The sequence below is a fragment of the Suricata suricatta genome, chromosome 7 (assembly GCF_006229205.1).
Source record: "Suricata suricatta isolate VVHF042 chromosome 7, meerkat_22Aug2017_6uvM2_HiC, whole genome shotgun sequence".
Lineage (NCBI taxonomy): Eukaryota > Metazoa > Chordata > Mammalia > Carnivora > Herpestidae > Suricata > Suricata suricatta.
Genome location: NC_043706.1, coordinates 143,392,059 through 143,417,188, shown reverse-complemented (window position 1 = coordinate 143,417,188; position 25,130 = coordinate 143,392,059). Strand labels below are relative to the sequence as shown.

General features: G+C 56.0%; 1 protein-coding gene and 1 long non-coding RNA gene across 11 annotated transcripts in view; one reads left to right on the top strand and one right to left on the bottom strand.

Moving 5' to 3' along the window:
- The first annotated feature begins 7,142 nt into the window (after positions 1-7,142).
- LOC115296664 lies at positions 7,143-8,024 on the top strand. The gene is made up of 2 exons (XR_003910988.1): positions 7,143-7,518; positions 7,881-8,024. It is a non-coding gene; the product is annotated as an uncharacterized LOC115296664 (long non-coding RNA).
- Positions 8,025-10,557: 2,533 nt separating this feature from the next.
- CCR6 (C-C motif chemokine receptor 6) overlaps positions 10,558-25,130 on the bottom strand; it is a 24,275-nt gene continuing 9,702 nt past the window's right edge. For 2 of the 10 annotated variants that reach the window (XM_029945145.1, XM_029945144.1), the window contains exons 2-3: positions 12,645-12,744; positions 10,558-12,548 (exon numbers count right to left, since the gene is read on the bottom strand). In XM_029945145.1, coding sequence (XP_029801005.1) covers positions 11,448-12,548; positions 12,645-12,653 — 1,110 coding nt within the window. In that variant the 5' untranslated portion in view covers positions 12,654-12,744 and the 3' untranslated portion in view covers positions 10,558-11,447. The other 8 variants (XM_029945139.1, XM_029945140.1, XM_029945142.1 and 5 more) reach the window with 8 other exon arrangements.

Below are 25,130 nucleotides of genomic sequence, written 5' to 3'. Positions count from 1 at the left end.
GGCTCCGCCCTCCGAGGGGCCCAGGCCGGGCCCCGCCCCCACACCGTGCCCAGGCGGACGGCAGCGATGCCCCTCTCACGGAGCCTGGACGTCTCCCGAGCCTGCCGGCCGGCTCCACCTCCCGCCCTCCGTGCGTCAGGCAGGCTGTGCGCGGGCTAGACCGTCTACACTCCACCTGGTGCCGGCTGTGCTCCCCCAAGACGCCACGTCCAGAACAGTAAACGTGCCGATGGAGTTTCAGTAATTTCCGTCTGCAAAACCTGGGAGGTTAGCGAGGAAAGTAGTCCCGACCCTTGCCGTGAGCGAACCGGTGCTCCCGGGGCCCAGGACCGGACCCGGCGCGCAGGCCGCCAGTGGGCAGCGTCCGGGGACCGGCCAGGGGACCGGCCAGGGGACCGCCCAGTCAGGGGACTGGTTGGGGACCAGTCAGTCAGGGGTCCAGTCAGTCACAGGACCAGCCAGCCAGCCAGGGGACCGGCCAGCCAGCGGACCAGCCAGTCAGGGGACCAATTGGGGACCAGCCAGGGGACCGGTCAGTCAGCGAACCAGTCACAGGACCAGCCAGTCAGGGGACCGGCCAGTCAGGGGACCAGTTGGGGACCAGTCAGTCAGGGAACCAGTCACAGGACCAGCCAGTCAGGGGACCAGTTGGGGACCAGTCAGTCAGGGAACCAGTCACAGGACCAGCCTCAGGGGACCGGCCAGTCAGGGGACCAGTTGGGGACCAGTCAGTCAGGGAACCAGTCACAGGACCAGCCAGTCAGGGGACCAGCCAGCCAGGGGACCGGCCAGTCAGGGGACCGGTTGGGGACCGGTCAGGGGACCTCCTCACTAGTTCTCCTTATGACCTCTCTTTGGGCTTTGAGTGCTCACCTATATTTTGATTCTCCTCCTATCTGGTGGCGTCCCAGTAACGGGTCCTCTGCGACAGAAGCAGGTTTGCTAACCCGCCGTGACCAGCTCGCCAGTTCCAGAATTTTCCACAGCGGAGTCGCCAGCACAGGACTGCTGTACCCCCTTCGGCTCCCTGGCGAGCTGGCGTCCGTCCCTGAGAACCCACGTGTCCCCCTCCCCCCGTGTCCCGGTGCAGACAGGAAGACGGACAGAACAGAGATGCACGGACCCGGCGAAGGTGCCCGTGGAGAGAGTCAAGAATGATGCAAAGGCGGAGCCGGGGCAAGGAGCCACCTGTGTCCTGGGCCAGTGTCACCTGTCACCCCGCCTGTTGTCAACAGGGCTTTGTGTATGTCCCGTGGAAACTTCTGGAAATATTCTGCAGTGAAAGCCCTTCATAAAGGCTTCCGAGAGGCCAGCCAAGTGCAGAGACCCAGGGGACCCCTGGTGACACGCTCTGGGGGTGAGCCGCAGTCGGTAGAGGACGAGAGGCAGGCCTTTGGATTCTGAAGGGACTAGAAGCCTCACGCTCCAGCGGAAGCTGGACACTCTTGGGACAAAAGCCCAGCTCCTCCTCTCAGTTTGTCACTTGCCACCCAGGGCCAGCCCACGCCGCTCGCCTCCGTGCCTGCAGATCGGAGGTCATCCTAAGGGCACCATTTCCTTCCCCTCGTGCTCAACGGCAAAGTGCTCCCTGGTCCACCCGGCTGGAGCGCGAATTCCGCACCCCGGCGGTCCGCTCTTCCATCTTCCCTGAGGAGTGATCGAAACAGCAGCACGTCTGGGGTCCGGGATTAAGACGATTTAGAATTAAATACTATTAAGACCATTAAATGAACAGGAAACTTACAAACGCAAGAGATATTAATGAAAACTGCTACCGGGCTTCCCTTTTGTATATTTTATTCGAAAAGCGTACGAGAGCGTGGAACAGTGTTTTTCATGTTCTCATCAGGCATCGCGGCGGGGATATTGGACCCGACGACGCTCTTACGTTCTGAGTTGAAGCCGCGGAGGACAGCGCAGCAGGAACTGGGGGAAGGTGCTGGTTCACGGCCATCAGCAGGGCGGTTACCAGTGTCCTTCTGTCCTTCCTTCCTTCCCACAGCCCAGGGGCTCTGGCCTCCCTCCCACCTGCTGGGGAGACCCAGGGCTTGCCTGAGCTGCGCAGGGTCGGACACCAGCTGCGCACACGACCTCCTCCCCAGAAGCGCCCCTGGGCCCCGAGGTGGCCGCTGGGAACACCCACGAATCTTCTCTCCAGTTGCCCGGCTGGGAGCACAGAACGCCTTCTGCGTTTTCACTCACAAAGCGGCTTGCCGAACAACCATGGGGTCGTTACTCTGGGACATTTCTGCTGTCATCCTCCCTTTGCGTCTGTGGCAGGTCCCGAGAGCAGGTGCACGAGGGGTCAGCAGGGAGCCCTCAGGGGCGGGGGGCCCCCGCAGACAGGCTCAGACGGTGGGCAGGCCGTGTGTGGGACGCGGAGGAGACGCATCACACCCGGGCCTACGGAGCCGCCGCGCTGGGGGGCCGGCGGGGTGTCCCTGCGAGTGTAGCCCGTTAACTGACTGTCCGTCTCAGAATTCTCTCCCTGGCTGTCCAAAGCCGCATTTCAGCCCTACAGACAGGCTCTGACTGGCTCACGGGTTATTTTTACATTTTCATAGTATGTATAGCTAAAAAAAAAAAAGACATTTTTAAAAGTCTGGATTTTCAGCGCTTCTTGAAACCTGGAATATTTGCAAGCCCTGGACTCTGATACCTGCATGCCTCGGGGGGCGGAGCCCGGCCCCGTGAGGGGGACTGTGCCTGCCTGTCCCGGGTCCACGGACATGCGTCCTTTCCTGGTCCCTGAGGGCGTTTACCTTGTGGCCCCTCCGGTACAGCCCACCGGGTTTCAAGCATGCTTTTCCAGTGTTCCTCCCTCAGTAAATGTGATGGCTCACTCTATGTGTCCACTTGGCCACACCGCGGTGGCCAGTGATTCGTGAGACAAGCCCAAGGGTGGTGTGAAGGTGTTTTATGAACGTGGTTAACATCTGCAGTCAGTTGTCTAGGAGTAAAGAAAATTGTCCCTGCTGGTGTGGTGGGCCTCCTCTAATCAGGTGAAGGTCTTAAGAGCCAGAACTCTGAGCGTGCCTCCAGGCCGGGATTGGACACCCCGCCTGGGCTCCCAGCCTGTCACTTCCTGCCCAACAGTCACTCGAGCCCCATCCCCTAAGTAAATCCCGTGTCTGTGTGTGCACCCCTGCAGGCTGTTTCTCTGCGGCTCTCACACCCTCAGCCCTGCTGCCCCATATTCCCATAGGTCAGAGCAGCGACTCCGGTGGCACCTGTCAGTGCGGATTTTCAGATTTGCTTTGTCACCCTGCTCTCGCTGCTGTCACCTCCAGCTCCCACCGACATCTCCTTCATGATCTTCAGACTTTCACCCGGGCTCTGTCCTTTCCCATCCAAGCGCCCTCCTGTCCTTGGAGCCCCTCGTGCCTCCCAGCACACGTGGCCCCGAACCCCCGACTCTCCTAAACGGTCTTCCTGCACCAGCTTGAGCACAGTCCCCAATCCCCAAAGCTCGTCACTTGATTTTTGTCTCGCATCAAACCGGGGTCCTCAGGGTATGGCCGCACCGCGCCGGCTCAGGCCACTGCCCGGCCAGCTCCTGGACACATGTGCGATCCTGGTCTCTGCGCCCAGGCTCCGCCTCGAAGCTCCAGGATCTGCAGCTGTCTGCCGCAGTTTGTATTCAGCCAGAAAACGCAGCCCCCCACAGACCCACGCCACTCCACGCCTGCATGAAACAACTGCCAATTCTAGGCGATGCGTGTGCTTTATTTTCAGTTAAAACACACCAAAGGCGTATTTAATAACTAGTAATTCCTTCTGAGCTTACAAAGCGAGGGTCGAAGAGGCCGTCTCTGAGCCCGAGCAGCCGCTGGGAAGCACAGTGCACATTCTAGAGAAAATAAGTTCGCTTCCAGGAAAGGATTCCTGGAGGCCGCCGAGAGCCGGCGCGGCGGAGGGCGTGAGGCACCGCAGTTCCCAGCGCACCCGCCGCTGCAGGTGGAGGAAGGCCCTGGCCTCCGTGACTCCCGGGTCTCATGTTTACTAGAACTCTCACGTGACCCTGCCTCTGCGTTCAAAGACTCCAATCGACTACGTAGTAACAAACCTGTTAGGACAACTAAAAAGCGCGGACACTCCCTTGATTTTATTATTTTACCCCCAAAACATTACAAGCTATTAGACCTTTCTTTTATTCTAAAACACGGAGTTTCTTTGACTTCAAACCCCAGCATGAGACGGTTTCGGAGCCAGCTGCCTAGAAACTTAATTCTTCTGCAAAGACAAGCGTGAATGCTGTGAAAATAAAGGATAGAAACTATGAAAATGATGTAGCGAGGGGCGTCGGGGGGGCTCCGTCGGTCCAGCGTCCGACTTCAGTTAAAGTCATGATACAGTGGGCTGTGGTTCGAGTCCCGCGTCGGGCTCTGTGCTGACAGCTCGGAGCCTGGAGCTGCTTCAGATTCTGTGTCTCCCTCTCGCTGCCCTCTGCTATCTCTGTCTCTCAAAAATAAACATTAAAAAATTGTTTTTTGATTTAAAAATGTATACTGAAATTCACCGGATGCCATGTGACTTGGTTACATGACTTGAAAGTCACATTCCCAATCTGCCATTTAAGGGGGGGAACCGATGAAAATGAACAAGGTCATTAGCAGAGAGGAAGACAGAGCCACCATCCTGGGGTGGGGGGCGGCAAGGGGGACGCCCACTCCCACCCAGACCACAGCTCTGCCTGTCGCGGTGGGAAGGGGCTCCCGCCGCTGCGCGGACCTCCCTCCCGACCCCTGGTAACCACGGTAACCGTCCGCAGCCTGGAGGAGCGCAGGGGCGGGGGCTGCCGGGTGAGCGGCTGGGCGGAGGGTCTCCGGAGGCCGGCAGAGGACAGACTCCTCAAAGCCCGAGGGAGGGGCGGGCGAGCAGGGTAGGCGTGTCCTCAGGGGAGGGGCAGGAAGCCATACTGTGACTCCCCCTGGGGGGATCCACATCAGATCAAACCCACAAAGAGGGCTCTGAGTTTGTTCAGAACAGGTAGCCTGTGTCCGCTCATCCCACACCTATGTTCCGTCGATTACTGTTCCACGTGGCTTAAAAATCAGGGGGTCGGGAGTGTGCTGGGCCCACAAGGGGCCTGGGCCAGCGAAGGAACGCGGGCTGTGGGACACGGGGGACAGAAGTGTCAGTTCAGTGACCCTCCCGCTGCACACGCCTGCGCCGTCTTCCCGGGAAGACGAGATCTCTCTCTGCCCGCAGCCCCCTCGGGGCTCCCAAGGTCGGGCAGGCCCAGGCGGCGCACTGGCTGGATGGATCAGCCCCGCAATGGTAACAATAAATGACGGGTGGACTCAAACCTAATTTCTTGTCCCCGTGGCAGCACCAGGGAGTGGACCGGCCGGGGGGAAGTGTGCCGGCTCCCGGGTCATGGGGATGACGGGCACACAGGGACCCACGTCTCCGGCAGGAAGGAGTCACCTGGTGTGTGGTGTCACCTGCAGGTCACCTGCAGCCGACAGGGAAGTCCCATGGGAGGGGCAAGCAGCCGATGACCTCGCGGTCATGCACACTTCCACAGCGGGGACCCCGGACATGGTGGCCGCCACGTGACCCTCCCCAGCTGGCCGAGGTGCGGCTCCGTGGGGAGGCTCTTCCCAGAGGTGAGGTGAGGCTCTGGCCACTGGCAGCCTTGCACGGGGGTCGGCAGAGAGGACACCCCACCACGCCCGGCCGTCACTGCAGGGCCCGAAGCGCGGGACCCTCCGTGCCCGCTGACTCACCGTAGTGCCGCGATCCTGCTGGGTGTCCTGATAAGCAGAGAAAAGCGGGCCAGAGAAACCCAGAGTTAGAGAGCTAAGGAAACGAGTGTTTAATTTTAGAATTTATTTCTGGTGAGGAGACTACGTCTCTTCTTTAAAAAAAAAAAAAATCTAGGGGCACCTGAGTGACTCAGTCGGTTAAGCATCCAACTTTGGCTCAGGTCACGATCTCGACCCGGCGTCGGGCTCCGTGCTGACAGCTCGGAGCCTGGAGCTGCCTCAGAGTCTGTGTCTCCCTCTCACTCTGCCCCTACCCTGCTCACGCTCTGTCTCTCTTTCTCTCTCAAAAATAAACACATGCAAAAAAATTTTTTAATAAAAAAATCCATTCTTTATGTAAGATTTAGTAGATGGAGGCAGAGAGGAGAGGAAAGAAAGAGACCAAGAAAGCCTTTATTGGGATCTGCGATTCCGGGTGAGGTCCCGTGGCCCTGGGACTGGGGAGTCAGGGAAGTCGTGCCTGGTAGGGGAGGGGCGGGGTTTTTATGGGTGAAAGACTTCCGGGGTTGATCTGGGAGGGCAGATTATCAAACAAGGGCATTTCAGGGACTTGGCGGGATGGGATAGGTTGCCTCTGTGGGGGTGATGGGAAGCTGGAGCTTCATGATTGGCTGTTTTCAAACTGGCCCGGGACCTTCCAGGTCTGCAGGTGGTGGGTGGGGGTCGTGGGTGCCCGGAGTTCTTCTCCCACCCACAGCAGAATGGCCGCTCCGTCGCCATCTTAAGGTGACTCTTACGCTTTATTACTTTAGATTACCCTAAAAACGGCCCCCAAAGATATACTATAAAGGGTACATAGATACTGTATTGTCTAAATTATTAATAAAATACATACACATCCACAAACACATGTGCGTATGCTGTGACCAGAAAAACACCTGAAGACCAAAATATAGGAACTCACATAGGAAAAATAATAATGAGCCAATCTACTATTATGTGAATAAGAAAGGCAATTTAAAAATGAATTACAGCAATACTTCAATCAGATTCAAACTTGCTAATTACTATAACGATTTTATACCAATTTCTACAGGAAATAGTAAAAGATTTTATTCACTCTGTATATTTGAGGGGTTTTTTTTGGTAAAATAAACTTATTCATTGCTAATAAATGTTCTCCCACCAAACACGCAAATTCTGAAGGCATTTAGTTTATTTTTGTATGTCTCCATTCAAAAGGTGAAATTAATTCTGTAGAATCTCCTTTTTAACTATATGCCCCTTTCCCAGAGCCGATATTTTAGTTCATAAATTCTTCATTGCCCATTCGTAACTTTTATTTTTGTCTATTTTCCTAAGGAGTACATGTTTTGTTCAAGCTTGGCATCGCGGTCACATCTTCCAAAGTTGCTTCCGCACTGAGCTGCCGAAGGGGAGCGTCGGGGAGCGTCGGGGAGCGTCCCTGGAGAGCCCCCTCACCGTCCGCACCCACGGAAACCCGAAGCAGAACGATTAGTGTGCGCGCAGATGTAAGTCAACAATGCGCAACACAGGATCGAATACCGCGTTATTATGTACCGATTCCACAGCACGGACGGCAAACGCGCCAGCGGAAAGGAGAAGCTTCTAAGTGCAGGCAGACGACACAGGTCTAGGCAGTTACTTTTTCTCATTTCGAGTATTTGTTCTGGGCGGAAACTCTAAAGAGGCTGCACCGGGCACGCCGGCCACGACCACGCCTGCGGCCACCAGGGGGCGGCAGCGCCCCGCCGACGAGCCGGCGGCCGCCCTGCAGGGGCTCCCGGTGCGTTAGTCCCCTGGGAGGAAGGGGCGGGCCTCTGCGGTGGGGGCGGGGCCTCCACAACCGCGGCCCCGCCCTCCCGCCCCTCCGCCTGCCTGTGTCTCTTGAGCCGAGCAGGTGTCCTTTCCCTGCAGACCTTGGGCGGCTCCTCCTCCCCTCGAACCCAGTTACCACTGCGTGTCCTGTCGTGTGTGCAGACACGACACGGGCGGGCGGCGGGCTTCTCCCCAGCTTTCTCTCTCCTGCTTGTAACCACGGGGCTGAGATAAGGCTGAGAGGTGGGAAGAAGCGAGCCCCCAACTTTGAGGGCACCCCATTAAAGGGCACCTGCTTTCCCCTTTGCCTCTTTCCGTGGGCTGCTCCAGCTCCCTTGCACCAAGAGGTCAGCCTGGACTTGGGGACAGCACCATCCAACTGATCGTTGTGGATGTCCCGCCTGGACTCAAACAGCGGAGAACCAGCCTCTAGCTCCCTTACGGAGGCACCTAAATAAAACATGCCACTAAGTATCATATCAGCCGGTGCCGCCGGGAAGAGCACGAGAGTGCGAGCTGGCCGTTCGCTGCGGTGCTGCAGGTGCGCGACTGAGTCTGACCAGGTCAGGACCGGTGAAAACAAGTCAACGCGGATCAGGCAGAGCCGTGCGCACTGCAGCCCCCACCCCTCCCCCAGTGCGACGTCTCCGAGCACACACCGCACATGCCAGGCCCCCTGCAGGGCAAGGAGCAGAGTGTAGACTATACCACAGGCCCTGGACTTTGCAGGGTCTGACAATCCGCATAGTAACAGTCCACCTGGGACGTGGTGGCTGTCCCCAGCGTTGTGGGGGAGGATGTGAGGGCTCCCGGAACGTGGACCCCTGAGCTCAGGGGTGGGGGCGCCCTGATTACACACACTGATGGGCAGACTCGGGGCCCCCCCAGGCATGGTCCGCGCTGCCTTCTGCGGCCACGCTGCACCCCCCTCCCCACCCCAGGGAGCTGGGCTCCTCAGCACAGAGCGGTGGGTGTGGGGAGGTCCCCCGGCACCGCTGTGGACCCGGAGGTCTGGGCTGGGGCCCATCACGCAGACCGGCCTCTAGGATCTGGGGCTGAGGCTTCCCGGAGGAGGAGGTGTGGGAGCCCAGTTACCGCACACGTGAACCGCTGCCACTGCACCTTCTCACCCTCACCCCCTGGGCACGTGCAGCTGGAAATCCCAACTGGGAGAGGCTGTTGGGAACACGGCTCATTAGGAAGGAGGAAATTACCCTGAAAAGAGTTCCCAAGTGTTTGAAATTAACTTGAATGTGAAAAGTCGCTCTGCCTTCAGAAAACTAGTTGTTTCGAGCTGACTTATGTCCCCATATCACATGGTGGGGTCCTCACCTTGACTGAATTTGGAGACGGGGCCTTTCCAGAGGTGAGGAAGGCAAAACGAGGACTCGTGAGTGGGACCTGACCCAATGTGACAGGGTCTCACACAGGGAGAAGGCGGCTGTCCCCATGGCCAGAGAAACCAACCCGCCCACATCTGGATCCCAGGCATCCCGCCTCCTGTCGTGAGGTGATCAGTGTCTGCTGTTGAGGCTCAGGGTCAGTGCCGTCCTGTTCCGGCACCTTCCCAAACTACCGCACTGTGAGCGTGTACACTGGGTTCCTTTAGACCGGATGCTCTGTTCCTACACCTCCCTCCCCTTCCAGTCCCTGGACTTTGCACACATTATCAGAAATCTTAATAGGATTTGAAAATACTGTACTTTTCTGGCCTCATCTTACAATTAGCCTATCTGATGAGAGGCGAAGAACCACACAGTCTGCAAGGCGAAGGGAAAGCACGTGCCGTTTGCAAGGTGACGCTTCACCGCCCACACCGCCACCTTTGTCGAGATCTGTGTGTCGTAAACTCTCGTTTGCCCAGAAAGAATTGGTGGAGATCGCCTCAGCCACTGTGTGACAGGTATCTTCTGGCCGAGACTACACAAGTCCACACGCGTGTATGTGACACATGTAAGCACACATATGCAATTGATTTATTAACAATTAACAACTGTTAATTAAGAACCCTAAGTCGTTGCCCCTAGGAAGAGAGTTCCTGCAAGAGCAGATGGATGATTCCAGACCACAGTAGAGTAGCGTTCGCAAAGGTGCCGAGGGCAGAGGGTGGGTTAATGTCAGACCCACGTACGGCCCAGCCAGAGCCTGCTTTGGGGAAACCAATGACGAGAAGACACCAGGACTTCCAAAGTGCGAGCCAGAGCCACTCAACATGGGGACAAAACCATGAAGCTCCAGGTCTTCTGAAAGCAAACACTTCGGGGCTTGTGGGTTCTGATGCCCGAGGCAGCAGGAAACAACGATGATATTTAATCAAATAAAGTATGTGTCATATTTTAGAAGCATTTTTATTATTATGGCTGAAATATTAAATGGGCTAATGCATAAAGAAGTAAGCCTCACTTATCTAAAAATTACACAGAGAAGTTTCTTCCACAAAGCTGATCTGCAGAGACCGCTCGGTGCCCTGGCCTCCTGAAGGGGGCCTCTGACTAATGTCCCGTTTGCTTTGATTTCTGGAGTCGCACGCTGACAGGTCTGAAGGATGCAGGACCTCTGAACACCGCAGTCCCCCAAGTCAGAACACTGATCTGGAAGACAAATCCTACTTCCCGTTCAAAATAGTTTTATCTGCAAAGCCAAAGCTGTTTGTGATGATACAGACGTTGGGTCCTAAGATATCACTTTGAATTTCATCTAGAGATGCAGTTAAAGCTCACGAGAACAATAGAAAATTTCAAATAACACATGTATTGGTATTAAACGTCAGTATCTTTGTATTTCACGTCAGTGCCTTTCTAAGACATGCCCGCATTTTTGTACTATTTGTCATTTTCCCACAAAGCACGTTCAAAACTTGCAGTCTGTGAACTTTCTACAACATGGGGGAGAGGTGATAAAGTCTGAGTCCACGACCGGGAGCCTGGGGGCCTCAGTCCGTTAAGCATCTGACTCTTGGTTTTAGCTCAGGTCGTGATCTCGATCGAGCCCCCATCAGGCTCTGTGCTGAGTGCGGAGCCTGCTTAAGGTTCTCTCTCTCCTTCTCTTTCTCTGTCTCTCCCTCTCAAAAAATAAAATCTGATTCCATGATTAACTTCAGACCTTAGGGAAACCACTTTCAAGTCATAGGCAGAAGGGAAGGAGCCCAGCTGTCCGCCCCCCAGTGTGACACCCTTGGTACCCACATCCCCCCGTGTGGACGGCTTCCGACCCGTGTGGACTCGGAACACAAGTTCTTTCGGTACCATCTCGGGGAAGCTTCCTTGTTCCTTTAAAACTACAATGTAAACACCTGCCACCCCAACTGCACCCCAAGTTCACCGGCTTCACCAACAAATACTCAGTAAGCCCCTCTGGGTGCTGGGCATGTGCCGTCCGCGTGCGCCTTCCTGGAGCTCTGTCAGTCGAACGGAGTTTTGGAGGAGAATTATCACTTGCAGAGACCATTTTCCCGGGGAAATAAAGCAAACACAGGCCTTCCGGATGGCCCGTCACCGCCCGCCCTGTCCCGTCTCCGCAGGCCGCTCCTCCAGCCGGGGACGGTCTCAGCTTCCGCCCGCGCAGACTCCTCTGAGGCCCTCGTGCGACATTCTCCACTTCGGTTTTGCAAACCTTAGAGCTGTTGGCCGTGACAGGGAGAAACTGTGTTCTAGGGGCTGTTTCACGACCGCTTCTGAAAACGTCCACATCTCTCCACAGTCCGCTCTGCTTTGGGGAGCACCAGCCGTGGGGAGCCCCAGGGGCTCGGGGCCGCGGGAAGGAAGGTGGGGACGTGCCATGTGGGGCCCCGGCAGCCCCCCCCGAGAGGGGACTCCCCCAGCAGGTCCTGTGGGGGGACGGGGTTGCGAGTCCGAGGACCCGTTGCCCTGGCCGCCGGGCGCCGCCACCCCGGGCCGGTCACATGGTGAAGGACGAGGCGTTCTCGTTGTCCACGGTCTCGCTGTTCTGCCTGGAGGCGGTGGTCTCCAAGAAGCCGGACGCCTTCGGCTTCCTCCGCACGCACCACAGGTCCTTCACGATCTTCAGGAAGTAGCTGCGGAACTTCTGGCCGATGAAGGCGTAGAGCACGGGGTTGAGGCAGCAGTGCAGGAAGGCCAGGACCTCGGTGACGTTCCTGCCGTAGGCCAGCAGCTTGGCGCCCTGGCACTCGCGGTCCGTCCTGCCCAGCTGCACGGCCGTCACCAGGAGCACCATGTTGTGCGGAATCTGGCAAGCCAGGAACACCAGCACCACGGCGATGATCACGCGGATGGCCTTGTGCCGCTTGGAGTTCTGAGCCTGCACCAGGGTCTTGATGATGAACATGTAGCAAAATATCATAAAGACCAGCGGGACGAAGAAGCCGAAGAGGAGCTGGAGCCCCAGCATCAGGAGCTTCCAGCGGACGGGGTCCGCGGTGGCCGGGAAGTGGGGCTCGCACACGTCCCTGCTCTGCACGCTGTACTTCTGGTAGAACATGAATGTCCAGCTGGAGATGAGCACGGACGCCCCCCAGACCACGAGGCAGATGGCCCTGCGGTGCGCCAGCGTCCTGGACCGCAGCCGGAAGGACTTGGTGGCCTGCACGATGGCGATGTAGCGGTCCATGCTGACGCAGGTCAGCAGCAGCATGCCGCAGTTGAAGTTGACGGCATAGATGCCCTTCATGAGCTTGCACATGGCGTTGCTGAAGACCCACTTGCCAGTGGCGTGGCTGACGGCCCAGAACGGGAGGGTGAGGACAAACAGGATGTCGGCGATGGCCATGTTCAACAGGTACACGTCCGTCATCGACTTGGCTTTCTTGTAGAAAGCAAAGGTGATCACCACCAAAACGTTGCCCAGGAGGCCAAAGACGCAGATCAGGGAGTACGCGATGGGCACGAAGAGCCCGGAGAAGGTCCTGACGTCCTGCATGGAGCACAGCAAGCTCTCGTCATCCAGGGTGTAGTCTGAACCGTTCCCCGACCCGAAGTAGTCCTCACTCAGATTGAAGGCGTCGCCGAGGCTCCTCGGGCCCTGGGAAGTGAACACAGGCAGAGTCAGCGGGAGTGTGGGTCTCGACGACACAGCTGACCGCAGTGACACCCCAGCCAAAGAAGACGAGACGCTCACCCCACTCATTGTGCTCCTGTTCTCGGTGGAAAACCCGGGCCGGTGCAGGAGGGGTGGGCGTCCAGGCCCCTGGCCCCGCGGAGACGATAGAGAAGGCCGTCTGAGGAGGAAAGAAAGCAAGACACGCTGTCGTTGAGACGAATTTTCCAGTTTTCTCGGGGAGCAGGCGAATCAGGCCACCGGCATTTGGCTTCCCGAGGACACAGAGCAGGCACGGCGTGCTGTTTTACATGAAAACATTCACTCAGGGGGCGCCGGGGGCCCCCTGAAGCATCAGACTCTGGATTTCGGCTCAGGTCATGATCTCACGGTTCGAGAGTTCGAGTCCCGTGTCAGGCTCCGTGCTGACAGTGCAGAGCCTGCTTGGGGTTCTCTGTCTCCCTCTCTCTCTGCCCCTCCTCTGCTCTCTCTCTCTCAAAATAAATACACCAACTTAAAATTTTTTATTTTTTATAAGTGTTTACTCATTTTTGAGAGCAGGAGAGAGCATGAGCAGGGGCGGTGCAGAGAGAGAGGGACAGAAGATCCAAAGTGGCCTCCGCCCTGACGGCAGAGGCCCCAGGCGGGGCTTAAATTTACAAACCCTGAGATTGTGACTTCAGTTGGATGCTCAACCAACAGAGCCCCCAAGGCGCCCCCAAAATAATTTATTTTTTTAATATTCATTTAGAACAGGGGTCCACAACCTCTTTCTGCAAAGGACCAGATAGTAAATATTTTACACTCTGCAGGTCAGACAGTCTCTGTCCCAACTACTCAGATCTGCTCTGGCGGCGGAAAAGGGACCATAGACACCTTCGTAAATGAACGGGCTCAAGCAGACACCTCGGGGCGCCATCTGTCAATCCCCGGTCTGTTGTACCAGGAAGGGTGATCCCAACAAATCCACCCATTCGACCTGCACAGACATCTTGGTGCAGAAGTCAACTTAATTACATTCAATAAGATCCCACCGAACAAAACCTACAGACGTGTAGGTGTGTCTAGAATACTTATAATTTACGCCCGTTGCCAGCGCACTGGCGTCCACAGCCACCAGTCTGCAGGGCAGCCACAGCGTAACCGTCAGAAACCAGACTGCGGGAAGGAAGGTCAAGGTCAGGAGGGGCAGTGCACGGGGCCCAGCTGCAGAAACCCGCCGGAGACGAGTGAGGCGGGAGCTGACTCTGAAAGCTGGCATTGAAACCCACTCAAACAGGAAATTCCCTTATTTTCACATTCATTCATGGCCTGTTATTGTGACCATCCTGATGTCTCACCTGTCCCTCCCGCCCACGAGCCGCTGGCCCAGGAGGCTGACAATCGTGTTAGATGTGCTTCTTCTCCTCCCCCATCCTGCCCCTCCGGTGCTCTGGCCGCGAGTCTATCAACTGTGCCAAATCGCCCTCACCTGCGGGTCGGCATCGCCACCGACACTCCGGGAGGGGTCCGGATGACACCCAGCTCACCCTGAAGGATCTGCCTCCTCATTCTGTTGTTCACAGAGTCATGCATCCGGCGGCCCCAAGCCCATTCTTTGCCTGATGCCTGGAGCTGTCACTTGGCGGGTGAGTGTTTGCCGCCTCCCAGCCGCCGCCCTGGACGTGACACTAGGGGGCGGCGTGGGTCATCTGTGCACATCTCAGTCACCCCCAGCATACATTCTCAGGGCTTTAGGGCTTTACGGGAAGCCCAGTAAAGAATGTGAGGGGAGGAAGGTATCAATCAGATTATCGGGTGAAACGTATCAATCAAACATGGCCGCAAGATCAACGGTTCCAGCCATGAGGGACTAACAGGAACCAAATGTACTGAACCGCGTCCAACAACCAGAAAAGTCTGTAAAGTATGTTAGATGACAGTTTTCAGACATGGGGCAACAGGTGTCACAGGATTACGGTCCCTGACGAGAAGAGAGCCGGCGGGGGCGCTATGGCCTGAGCCCTGGGAGGCCCCAGCGCATCCAAGCACAGGGTGTGAGGCAAGCTGGCCCGGGGATGGCTGCCTCACAGAGGACACAGGGACCGGAGTCCGAGGAGGCCAGCACAGCTACACTTTGCAAGACAAGATACAGGGGAGGAGGGAGCCACACGCAGAAAAACAAGGAGCGCGGCAGAGAGGTGTCCTTGAGAGGAGGCAATGCAAGACGGATTCCAGAAAGGAGAGACCGGGAAGTCCTCAGAGTCCTGGGCTAGGAGTGGTCTCTCCCCAGGTCACAGCACCTTCTACGTCACAGAGGACGGGACAGCATCCTCGGAACAGTAGCCTGTTAGGAGTGACGCCGCTCTGATAAGCCCACATTAACGCTGCTCTGAGCCTGCTGTAACAAGATATGATATTGGACCATTATATTCCAGTAACGAGACTCCATTCCAAAGCAAAGACACGCAACAAAATCCAGCCTTCAACAATGTGAAGTTCATGTCAGGCATCCGAACAAAAATCTCTAGACCACTATTGGCTGAATGTTTGTGTCTCCCCGAAACTCAGATGCTGAAGCGTAATCCAGAGCTGGTGGCACTTCGAGGTGGGGCCTCCCCTCGCGAACGGGTTCCTGTCCTCAGAAGACACACACGAGAGCCCCTTCCTCTCTGTTTGCTCCCCGCCACGTGAGGACAAGACGGCTGAGCCAGCAGGGCTCCTCAGCAGGGACCCGGGCTGCTGGGACCTGACTCTTGGATTTCCCAGCGGCCCAGATGCCAGCAACAAATGCATGCTGCTCAAGCCACCGCTGAGGTCATGTCACAGCCGCTCTAACAGACTAGACATGACATCCGAAGAAGCAGGAAATATGGCCCATGATCTGCACGAACAAACAGAAAAATAACAGAGATAATAGAAAAAAAACTGCTCTGTAGTGACTATAAATACATTCCGAATGCTCAGGAAGGTAAAGAAAAGCATAAATACAATGAAGCAAATGACAAAAGATATTTAAAAAACCCAAATAAATGTTCTGTAGATGAAATATACAATATGTAAAAAAATACACTGATGAGAATTAACATACACAGATCAATTGTAATTCTCTGCCCTAACAATTTTTGGAACATTTGGCTATTGAAACTGGAAAAAAATTATAATAACATCAAAAACATGAAATAAAATACTTCTGACTACGTCTTGAAAACCGAACAAGATTTCCATACTGAAAACTATAAAACGGTGATGAGAGGAATTAAGATCTAACCGAAAGGGGTGTGTGTCTGCTTCAGGATTACACGGTTCACTATTAGGACGTCAGTTCTCTCCAACCTACCCACAGATCCAACTCAATCCAAATCAGACTTGTGGCCGCACTTCTGAAGAAACTGATAAGCTGATCCTAAAATTTATATAGAAATCCAAGGGATTTAGAAGAGCCAAAGCAATTCTGAAAGGGAATAGATTCGTAGGATTCATGCTTCCTGATTGCAAGACTTCCTATGAAGCTACAGGCATTGTGACAGCGTCCTGTTGTAGAGGGAGGGTACACAAACCGATGGGACAGAAGGGAGTCCAGAAACAGACGCACACGTCCATGGCCGACTGACTCTTAACACGGGTGCTGACCGAGTCAATAGGGAAAAAACAATCTTTTCAATAAATGGTATTGGAACACCTGGATATTCATGCATAAAAAGTTGATCCTTACTTTTACCTCGTGCTGCAAACGAAAAGATAGCTCAGAATGAAATACAGATTAAATGTGAGAGCCCAAACCATGAAACATCTGAGGAAAACAGAAGAGAAAATCTTCATGCCCTTGGGAATGGTAGAGATTTCCTATCTAAATTGCAAAAGGCATGAACTATAACACACACACATAATTTTTAATAAATTGATCAGAATTTAAAGCTTTTGCTTTTTAAAAATACTTAAGAAAATTAAAAACAGACCATAGAATGGGGAAAAAAATTGTAACCTTATATCTGATCATGGACTGTATCCAGAAAATACAAAGAACTCTTACAATTCAATGACAAGAAGACACAGCTCTAAGAAACAGGCGAAAAGTTTGAAGTCAATTCACCAAAGGAAATCCATGGACGGCAATTGAGCACAAGAAACAATGTTCAAGGAGATTAATGATCAGGGAAATGTGAATTAAAGCTGCAATGAGATGCCGCTCCCCCCCACCCCGGGAGTGTGGCTAAAAGTAAGAGGCAGACAAGACCGAAGGTGCAGGTGAAGACGGGGAGCCGTCCAAGCGCTCACGCTCCGGCGGCGGGAATGCACGTTCCCACGGCCGCTCTGAGCAAACGGTGCGGCAGTTCCAGACGAGTAAAACGCGCACTTGCCACTTGAGCCAGCCTCTGGCTCTCGTGTACTTAGTCAAAGAAAATGAGACACTAGCACTCGAATGTTTACGGCAGGTTCGTAGTTATCAGCCTGAAATTGGGTAGAACCGAAGTCTCCGCCGGCTGGCGAGCAGATCAGCACGTAGCACTCTCTCCGTGTAATGAAACGCTGCCCAGCGACCAGAAGGAGCCGACGGCTGGTCCACGCACCCACACGGGCGAGTCACAAAAGCATCCCTCGTGCCCCATTATTCCACTTACGTGAAGTTCTAGAAGCAGCAAGAACAACAGCAATGGAAATCGAATCTGACTGCCATGGGTCAGGGATGAGAAGGCGTTGGCCGAGGGGACACAGGGACCTGTCCTGCCATGGAAATGTCCCCATCAGGATGGTGACGTCGGCGTGCCTTGTCAAAACGTATCAAACCACATACTTCAAATCGGCTACCCTGACGAAGCTAATAAAATACATGCGTGGAGTTCCGTACAAATGTGCCAGTTCAGACAACAGGTGCCATAGGTCAGGGCCCCACCAACGCCTGAGGGGCTGCAGCAGGTTCTCGAGGAAGGGTGTGGAAAAGAGGGGTGCAGGGCTGGGGACAGGGGGCACGTGCGCCAGAGCTCGGGGGCCACAGGGCTCGCGTAGAGAAGGGCAGGAAATGCTCACGGGGAGCAGGGCTGTGCGGCGATGGAGATGACAGACCACATGCCAGTCTGAGGGGCCCAGGGAGACGGGGTCACGTGGTGTGACACGATGACATTCGGATTGCACTGGGAGACTGACGAGGAGCCGGCAGCGGCCGTGGGAAGGCCGGGAGGGATGTCGCCGCCGGCACGTGCTCAGTGCCTGGCTGGGCCCCAGGCTGGGACGCAGACTGTTTTCTGAATTCAGGTGTAACTTAGCTCAACAATGGTCACCAATGATCCGCTGAGGACAGGTGACACTGCTGAGGACGGTGACACCGCTGAGGACGGGTGACACCGCAGGTACAAGGACGAACCCCCAGCTTTAGCGTCGGGAGAGCAGACCGGTAGGAATCGGCGTGACACCAGCAGGAACCCGGGACACCCGGAGCACAAGGGACTGGCCTGAGGGCTCCGTCGCAGGGCCAGCCCAGCCGCTGGGGCGTGGGGGCCGCAGGGGCCGCCTTGGCACCTGCTCGGAAGAACCGCCTGCAGGTCCGGGTAACGATGAGTCGGCGCTCCTGTGGTTAAGTGAGGACCCGAGTTCTCGATAAGAGGAGCCGCCAGGTTCACGTGGACGCCGGTCTCTTGCCGTGACCAGAGATGACTCAGCCTGCCCCGCACCACCGTGCTCGCCACAGAAATCCTGTGATTTGTTCTTAAGGACATCCTGTTGCTGACAGATTGGCACCGGCGCCACCACAGCACGAAAGAAGGCATTTTGCTGAAGCGAATCCCCTCCGAGCCTGGGCAGCAACGCCACCTCTTTGGAGAAACAAGGTCTGGATTGTCTTGTGGCACAGGCTGAGGAGGCAGACACACGGAGACGTTTCTGAGGGCCTGCGTCATGGGGCCCGGGGTTGACTGCGGCCGGCGGATCGCCAAATCTGAACGTTCTTTGCTGAGCCCACGAGCCCACCCCTGTGAAGCTCCCGGACACGGGGGTCTTGCCCGACCCTGTGCTTAAAGCTCATCGTTTTCTCGTGCGTCCTGCCCGTCACCACCTTTCTTGCCAGGCCTTATTTCCAAGTCCTCAGCTCACCTGTAAGCGCCCCGGGCCCGACTGATTCTTAAAATGTCATCAGCTTGTCTTTGAAATGTGAGTGTGTCCTGACTCTCTGCCTCTCAGGCTGATGGGGGCACAAACACGTCTACAAAACCAGTTGGCATCAAGAGAATCTGTGGGGGGCGCTTCGGCTCAGGTCATGACCTCACGGTTCGTGGGTCCGGGCCCCGTGTCCAGCTCCGTGCTGACAGTGTACAGCCTGCTTGGGATTCTGTGTCTCCCGCTCTCTCTCTGCCTCTTTCTCTCTTTCAAAGTAAATAAACTTTTAAAGAACCTGAAATTTGTACGTAACGAAGACGTGGACGGAGGATCCAGGTGGATGACAGTTAGCCGCGTGCTGGGCCCTGCCCTCAACCCCGTGCTCCCCGGCACTGTTAACATCAGGGACGAAACTAGAGGAGGCCGCTCATCATGTCTGAGGACGACAAGACGCCTGAAAACGTAATTACATCGGACGACAGAATGAACGTGAGAAAACTCTGCACAGACTCAAACCGAGAGTCAAACCCAACATGGTGACATTGTGTGGAGAAAATAGGAGATGTTCCAGCTGGATTCCAAGGGTCATCACACAGACACAGGATGGAAGCGGGCAGCAGGATACGTCTGAGAGTCTCCTGTGATACTTCACTGAGGGCAAATCCGCGGAGCAGAGGCACCGGCGGCCAACCAGCCGCGCAGGCTGCCTCCCGTCTACATCACCTTCCCTTCCTCGACCCCGTGTTGCTTGCACACTTACACACACGCTGCACTGACAGACGGGGTGGGCAGCAGAGCCAGGGCCCCGGCCGCGTCCACGCCCCATCCCGGAGCTGTGCACACAGGCCTTTACTCGGCAGAAGGGACTCGGGGGATGGGACCACGTGTCAGCACCTTGGGATGGAGAGATGACCCGATGATCCAGGTGGGCTGGGGTGGCTGTGCGTCCCTAAAAGTGGGGGCTTCCCAGCAGAGATGGAAGAGGAGAGAGGAGATTCTAGCAGGGAGGGACTCAGTCCATCGAAGACCCAGCAGGCTCTGCGAGCTGGGACTGGCCCCACTGAGCGTGAAGGTGGGGACGCACCCCTGCAACCGCGACGGGCTGGTCCCCCTTAGAAACTCCGAAAGGAACACAGCGCCCGCCAACACGCCCCCGTCATCCTGAGACCCGCACCGGACGCCCGGCCTCCAGAACCGCAAGGCACACGGGTGGCTGGTCAGGCCACTGACTTCGTCCCGACACTGATGAAAACCAAAGCAGCGCTCAGTGCGTGCATCCTGCTAAATGCAGTTTGTCTGCCTTCTCAGGCCAAACCAGTGACACTAGACAGGGAGGCAGGGACAGCTTCACGCACTCCACTCTGGTCGGATGCAGAGGGATTTTGAGTCAGTTTGCATGGAAAACGTGCCCGGCTGGAATCAGCCGGAGCCACAGTCTGGAGGACAGGGAATGGAAGCTGCCTCCCCTAGAAACAGGGTCAGGCAGGAAGGAGGTCGCCAGCTCTCCTGCAGGCCTGTCCCGGGACCAAGGGCCCAGCCTTACCATCCCCCCAACAGGCAGAGGGCACACAAACACCTGCGACCCGACCTCGGGGACAGTTTGCGAGGACGGCACGGGCTCCCTTGCGGGATGCTGGCCGGTCGAGCCCACGGGGGTGAGTCAATCCGAGAAACGAGGAGGCGCAAGGCGGATGGGACCTCCTGAGGCAGCGCTTCTAGCGCCCGCTTGGAAGGGAAGGGTCACCACGGGGCTGCAATGGGGCCCTCCCCGCGGGGCGCCAGCGGCCGGAGCCTCGACCAGCCGCCCTGGTGCCGGCCGTCTCCTGCCCCAGGACAGAACCCTGGGGGCTCCTGTCTAAAGGTGCTGGGAAGCAGACTGCACCTGTGGGCCCACACCTCTGACTGCAGGAAAACCCGGCTTTATGGGCGGGGGGGGGGGGGGGGGGGGGGGGGGGGGGGGGGGGGGGGGGGGGGGGGGGGGGGGGGGGGGGGGGGGGAAGGGGTGAGGCGCCCGGGACCTTCCATTTGTGCCACAGTGGGCGGCAGCTGCGGACCTTGCGAACAATGTTTCCACCTACACTTTCCACCACACCTGATGCTAATTTGTAACCAAGGCCCACTTTCAGTGAGCTGCGTCCAGGGGGTGGGGCCCCTCCAGGAAAGGGAGGTTTCTCTGTGCCTGGGGGTCCCCGGGGTCTTCTGATCTGTTAGAAAAGCTCTACTCGGGCGAGATCTGTAGCCCTTGCAGATGTGCTCTGACCACTCGGCAGCTGGAGTCCACACACCCTGCGCATCACTGTCCCCCAGATTCCCGGTGGGGATGGCTCCTTCCCGGGGGGATTCTGGCACTAGGTGACCTGGCCACCAGAACAGACCAGGCTTGAAAAGTGAGTCCCCAGGAAGGCTCTGGGTGGCAAGAGGAGAGGAAGGGAGGAGGGAAGGAGACCGCTCTGTGGTCAAGTCAGTTGGGGGAAATGCCACTAACCTCACCCTCCTCTTGGATGCTCACGTCACCGTGGATCGTCCGTGGCTCTTGGCCCTGCCCGAGCCGTCACAATCTCCCGAAGCCACCTCACCCGCAGACCCTTCAGAGCCAGTGTCTTTGGAAAACACCCCTCAGTTCATTCAAAGAGAGGGCTGAGCTCGAGGTGCACCTGCTGCCCACCGGCAGCTCGGTTCCGCCGGGGCTGACCGTGCCTGACGCCGAGGCCAGGGCGTCGCCCAGCTTGGGCATCGGCGGCGTCCTCAGTCACTGAGCGCGAGTGCATCCAGTCAGTCAGGCGCAGCACGAAACACAAGCGACGCGGGCCGCGCCCCAACGCCTGGTGGACTCGCTCCTGGTGGGGGCCCCGCCCCAGAAGTTAACTTTCAGTGGAAGACCTGCCTGCGTGAGGCTCAGCTTCCTGCTCTAGAGGCATGTGCCGACGGGTCAATGCCATGTGCCTTTCGCGGGTAAACTTCGAATCCATATGAATGTATCGCCCTTCTAAGTGAAAAGCAATTGTGCTAAAATCCCAAGACGCCGTACGTGTAGGCGTGAGGTTAATGATCATGGTCTCTCTTCAGTGTTACCACGTCCAGGGTTTTGTGACCACACATGAAAAGAAACTGTTACCCGAAGAAAGATTTAATGTTGCTGAATTGGAGTAACATTTTTAAAAATAGTGTTTAAAGTATTAACTTACATTCTTATCGCAATAAAGTAGCGTGGCTTCCTAGTACAGCTCTTGGTAGATACGCAGGCAGGAGAGGCTCAGAAACTAACCGCTAACTGGTTGACTCATTCACAGATGAGGAGAAGGGCTGATAATTTGCGTCCTGAACATCAAACCCGTGCAGGAAGCCGAGGAAAGGGTGCCCGCCCACCCACTGCGGTTTAGGAAAAGCCAGGGGGCAGCCCGGGCCTGCCACCCCCAACAGGAGCCTGCCGGCTTCAGCAGACCCCTCCCACCGCACCCCTGCCCTGGGGCTCTGAGGGCTCGGCGAGGTCCTCGGTCACCTGACCAGGGGCAGGTGGGAGCCGCCAGGAGTTCTCGGCAGCGGGTGCCCTGGCTGGGACCGGCTTGGCTCGCTGACACAGGCTGGGACAGGGAGTGGGTGGTGACAGCAAAAGGGAAGTAAGGTCCCCTAGAGAAGGGAGGAGGCGCTGAAAAAGCAGAAGGGGCGGCCGACAGACCAGCTTCAACTGCCCGTTTGGCCAAGGGCAGACTCTGCCCAAGAATACTAACATGGGGGGAGCCTCCATAAGATTTATCGAAACAGGGCGCCTGCGGGGCTCCGTTGGTTCTGCGTCCGGCTTCGGCTCAGGTCGTGATCTCGCGGTCCGTGGGTTCGAGCCCCGCATCGGGCTCTGTGCTCACAGCTCAGAGCCTGGAGCTGCTTCGGATTCTGTGTCTCCCTCTCTCTGCCCCTCCCCTGCTCACGCTCTGTCTCTCTCTCTCTCTCTCAAAATTTAACATTAAAAAATAACTTTAAAAAATTTAAAAACATTAAAAAAAATTTTTTAAAGATTTATCAAAACATTATCAGCAAGGAAAACCTAACATTTTAACTTAAATTTTATAAAGGGTTTAACAGTCTGTTAAAAATTAAATTAGCACAGAGAGCCTTAAGTCTGTGTTTACTTTCATAAATAGGGATGGCCCACAGGGCACAGGACAAAAACTAAATACGACTGTGCATGTGTGTGCGTGTGTGTGTCCTGTGTGCGCATATACATGTGTGCCTAAGTGTGCGAGTGTAAACAGGTTCTGTGAGTGTATCTGCATGTGTGTACATGTTATGTGTGTGCGTGCATATATGTTGTGTGCTTTGTGTGTGCACGTGTGCGCGCACATGTGTATTGCCGCGCACATGTGTGTGCCTGCGTATGTATGTTGTATGCACACGTGTTTGTGTGTGTGTACGGTGTGCACACATGCGTGTAAGCCTGTGTGCGTGTGTGTAAGCACTGTGGGGGTGTACTATAAATTAAATTATCACTGCATCCTGGACACAGAGATCACTATCTCTATTATCTCTTAACGTGACAGAAACCCTTTAAAGTAGACACTGTACCCATTTTACAGATGGGAAGGCTGGAGGGCTGTCCACACTGCCCACCTAGTTCACCCTGCCCCCAGAGGGTCTTACTGAAGGACATAAATCCCCATAAGACCTTAAATCCTATATTGATTGCAAAACCTCTTAACTGATAACAGAATCTCTCACACTGTGGTTGTGGGTATTCAATAAATGTGTGTTTTCCCAATTCACCTGAATCGTGAGCACACAGTGTTCTATCCTTTTTTAGAGAAATACCAGCAGAGCTGAAACTCTGGGCCGCTTCCTTCTGCTTTCGAATAAGCGGTTAAGACAGAGGCCAGAAGGTTTTTTCCAATGATTTGTATATAGGTTCGTAATTTTTTTTCTTTTGGTTTCTTTTGCTTCTTTGGAAGCTCGCTTTTACATTTTCTTTTTTGGGTGCAGAAATTAAACTTTTAAGCATTTCGAGAACAGCTTTAAGTCAGGCCTCACCTGGACCTCTTCACGTCTGGTTCTGCGCCTGCGCAGGCTGAGGAGGGTCCCGGGCAGACTCTCTGAAGACCGTTACGTTTCCTTCCGTGGCCGTGAGACACCGACCTCACATCGGTATGGTGTTTGCAGCCCTCATCAGGGTTTTTCTGTACCTCCCTGACTCTCATGAAAGTTTCCAGCCCCCCGAGTTCTCTCTTCCCATTCAACCTCCAGCCACCGCAGACGCCCCGTCTATTTCATGGCACGAATCACTTTTTGCGTTGCTTTCTAAACATCTTAGCTTACTTGTTAGCTCTTCAAACTGTGTGCTAGTTAAATAAGTGACTGCATCTCACTGGAGACCGCTGCCCCGTGGGTACGTAACCACATGAAGAAGCAACGCCGAAATCGTCCAGGGCAGATAAAATCACTGCCTGCGCACAGAGGAGAGGCAAGGTCCCCGACCGCGGGGCCCTGTCACCAGAACTAGAAGGACAGTGTCTCCCCCAAAGCGAGACTGAGTTTCATCAAGGGGCAGCAGTCCCCACGCCGGCACCCGGGATTCCCAGGCGCAAACCAGCCCCGCGCCGGACACGCCTCGGGCCAGCGTGCCGAAGACGTGGAGACGCTTTTCAAAGAAGTGAGGGGCTTGGCCGTGCTCACCTGAGAAAGGCCGCGATCCGACGGGAGCTGTCCTGTCCTGCGCCCCGCGTGCTCCGCGCCACCTCTGTGAGGCCCTTCACGAGCGGCAGTCTCTGACAGTCGTCAAGAAAACAGCAGCGAGAGGCCAGCCGTGGCCAAAACCAAGCTGCCAGGACTTCCTCGTTCAGAGTCACGCCTATTTACCCAAATGCAGAAGGGTAACCGTGTGTGTCCTCTGGGGCGGAGAAGAATCACATGACGCCGGTGAGCGGAGCCCAGGGGAGGCCGCGGCCGGGCGGGGGGCGCTTCCCCGGGCGCCCGTGAGCTGCTTTTCTGAGTGCGGCCACTAGTGGTTTGCACCCCCCCCCTTGTCTATCTGTTCCTCTTGAGCAAGGACACTCTGCCGACTGCGGCCGATGAAGGGTGTTTGGGAAAGGGGACACGAGGCCGTGGCGTGTGAGGCCGCCTCCGGAGCCCCTGCGCCCGCCCTGCCCCCCGGGTCCGGGCCCCCGAGGCAGGCCGCTGGCCCTCGCCACACACGGGGTGTCCTCGGTGGGGGGGCTGCCTCGGCGTGTCCCCAGAAACTCGGGTCCGTCCCCAGCGAGCCGATGGGCCTGAGCCGAAGCAGAGATGTTAGTTTGTGTGAGTCGCGTCAGAAACCTGGGCTTGTCATCTTGTGAGACGGCGGGTGACAGGTAACGAGCACCCCATCAGTAGACGCAGTGATGGAGGATTCACTTGGGGAATTCATTTTTAGGCGAGAGTGGTTTACAAAACAGACAAACACATGGAAAGAGAATTCTGGAATCATACAGGTGTTGGTCATGGTGGAGGGTGTGGCCGCGAATCAAGGCTCGGGAG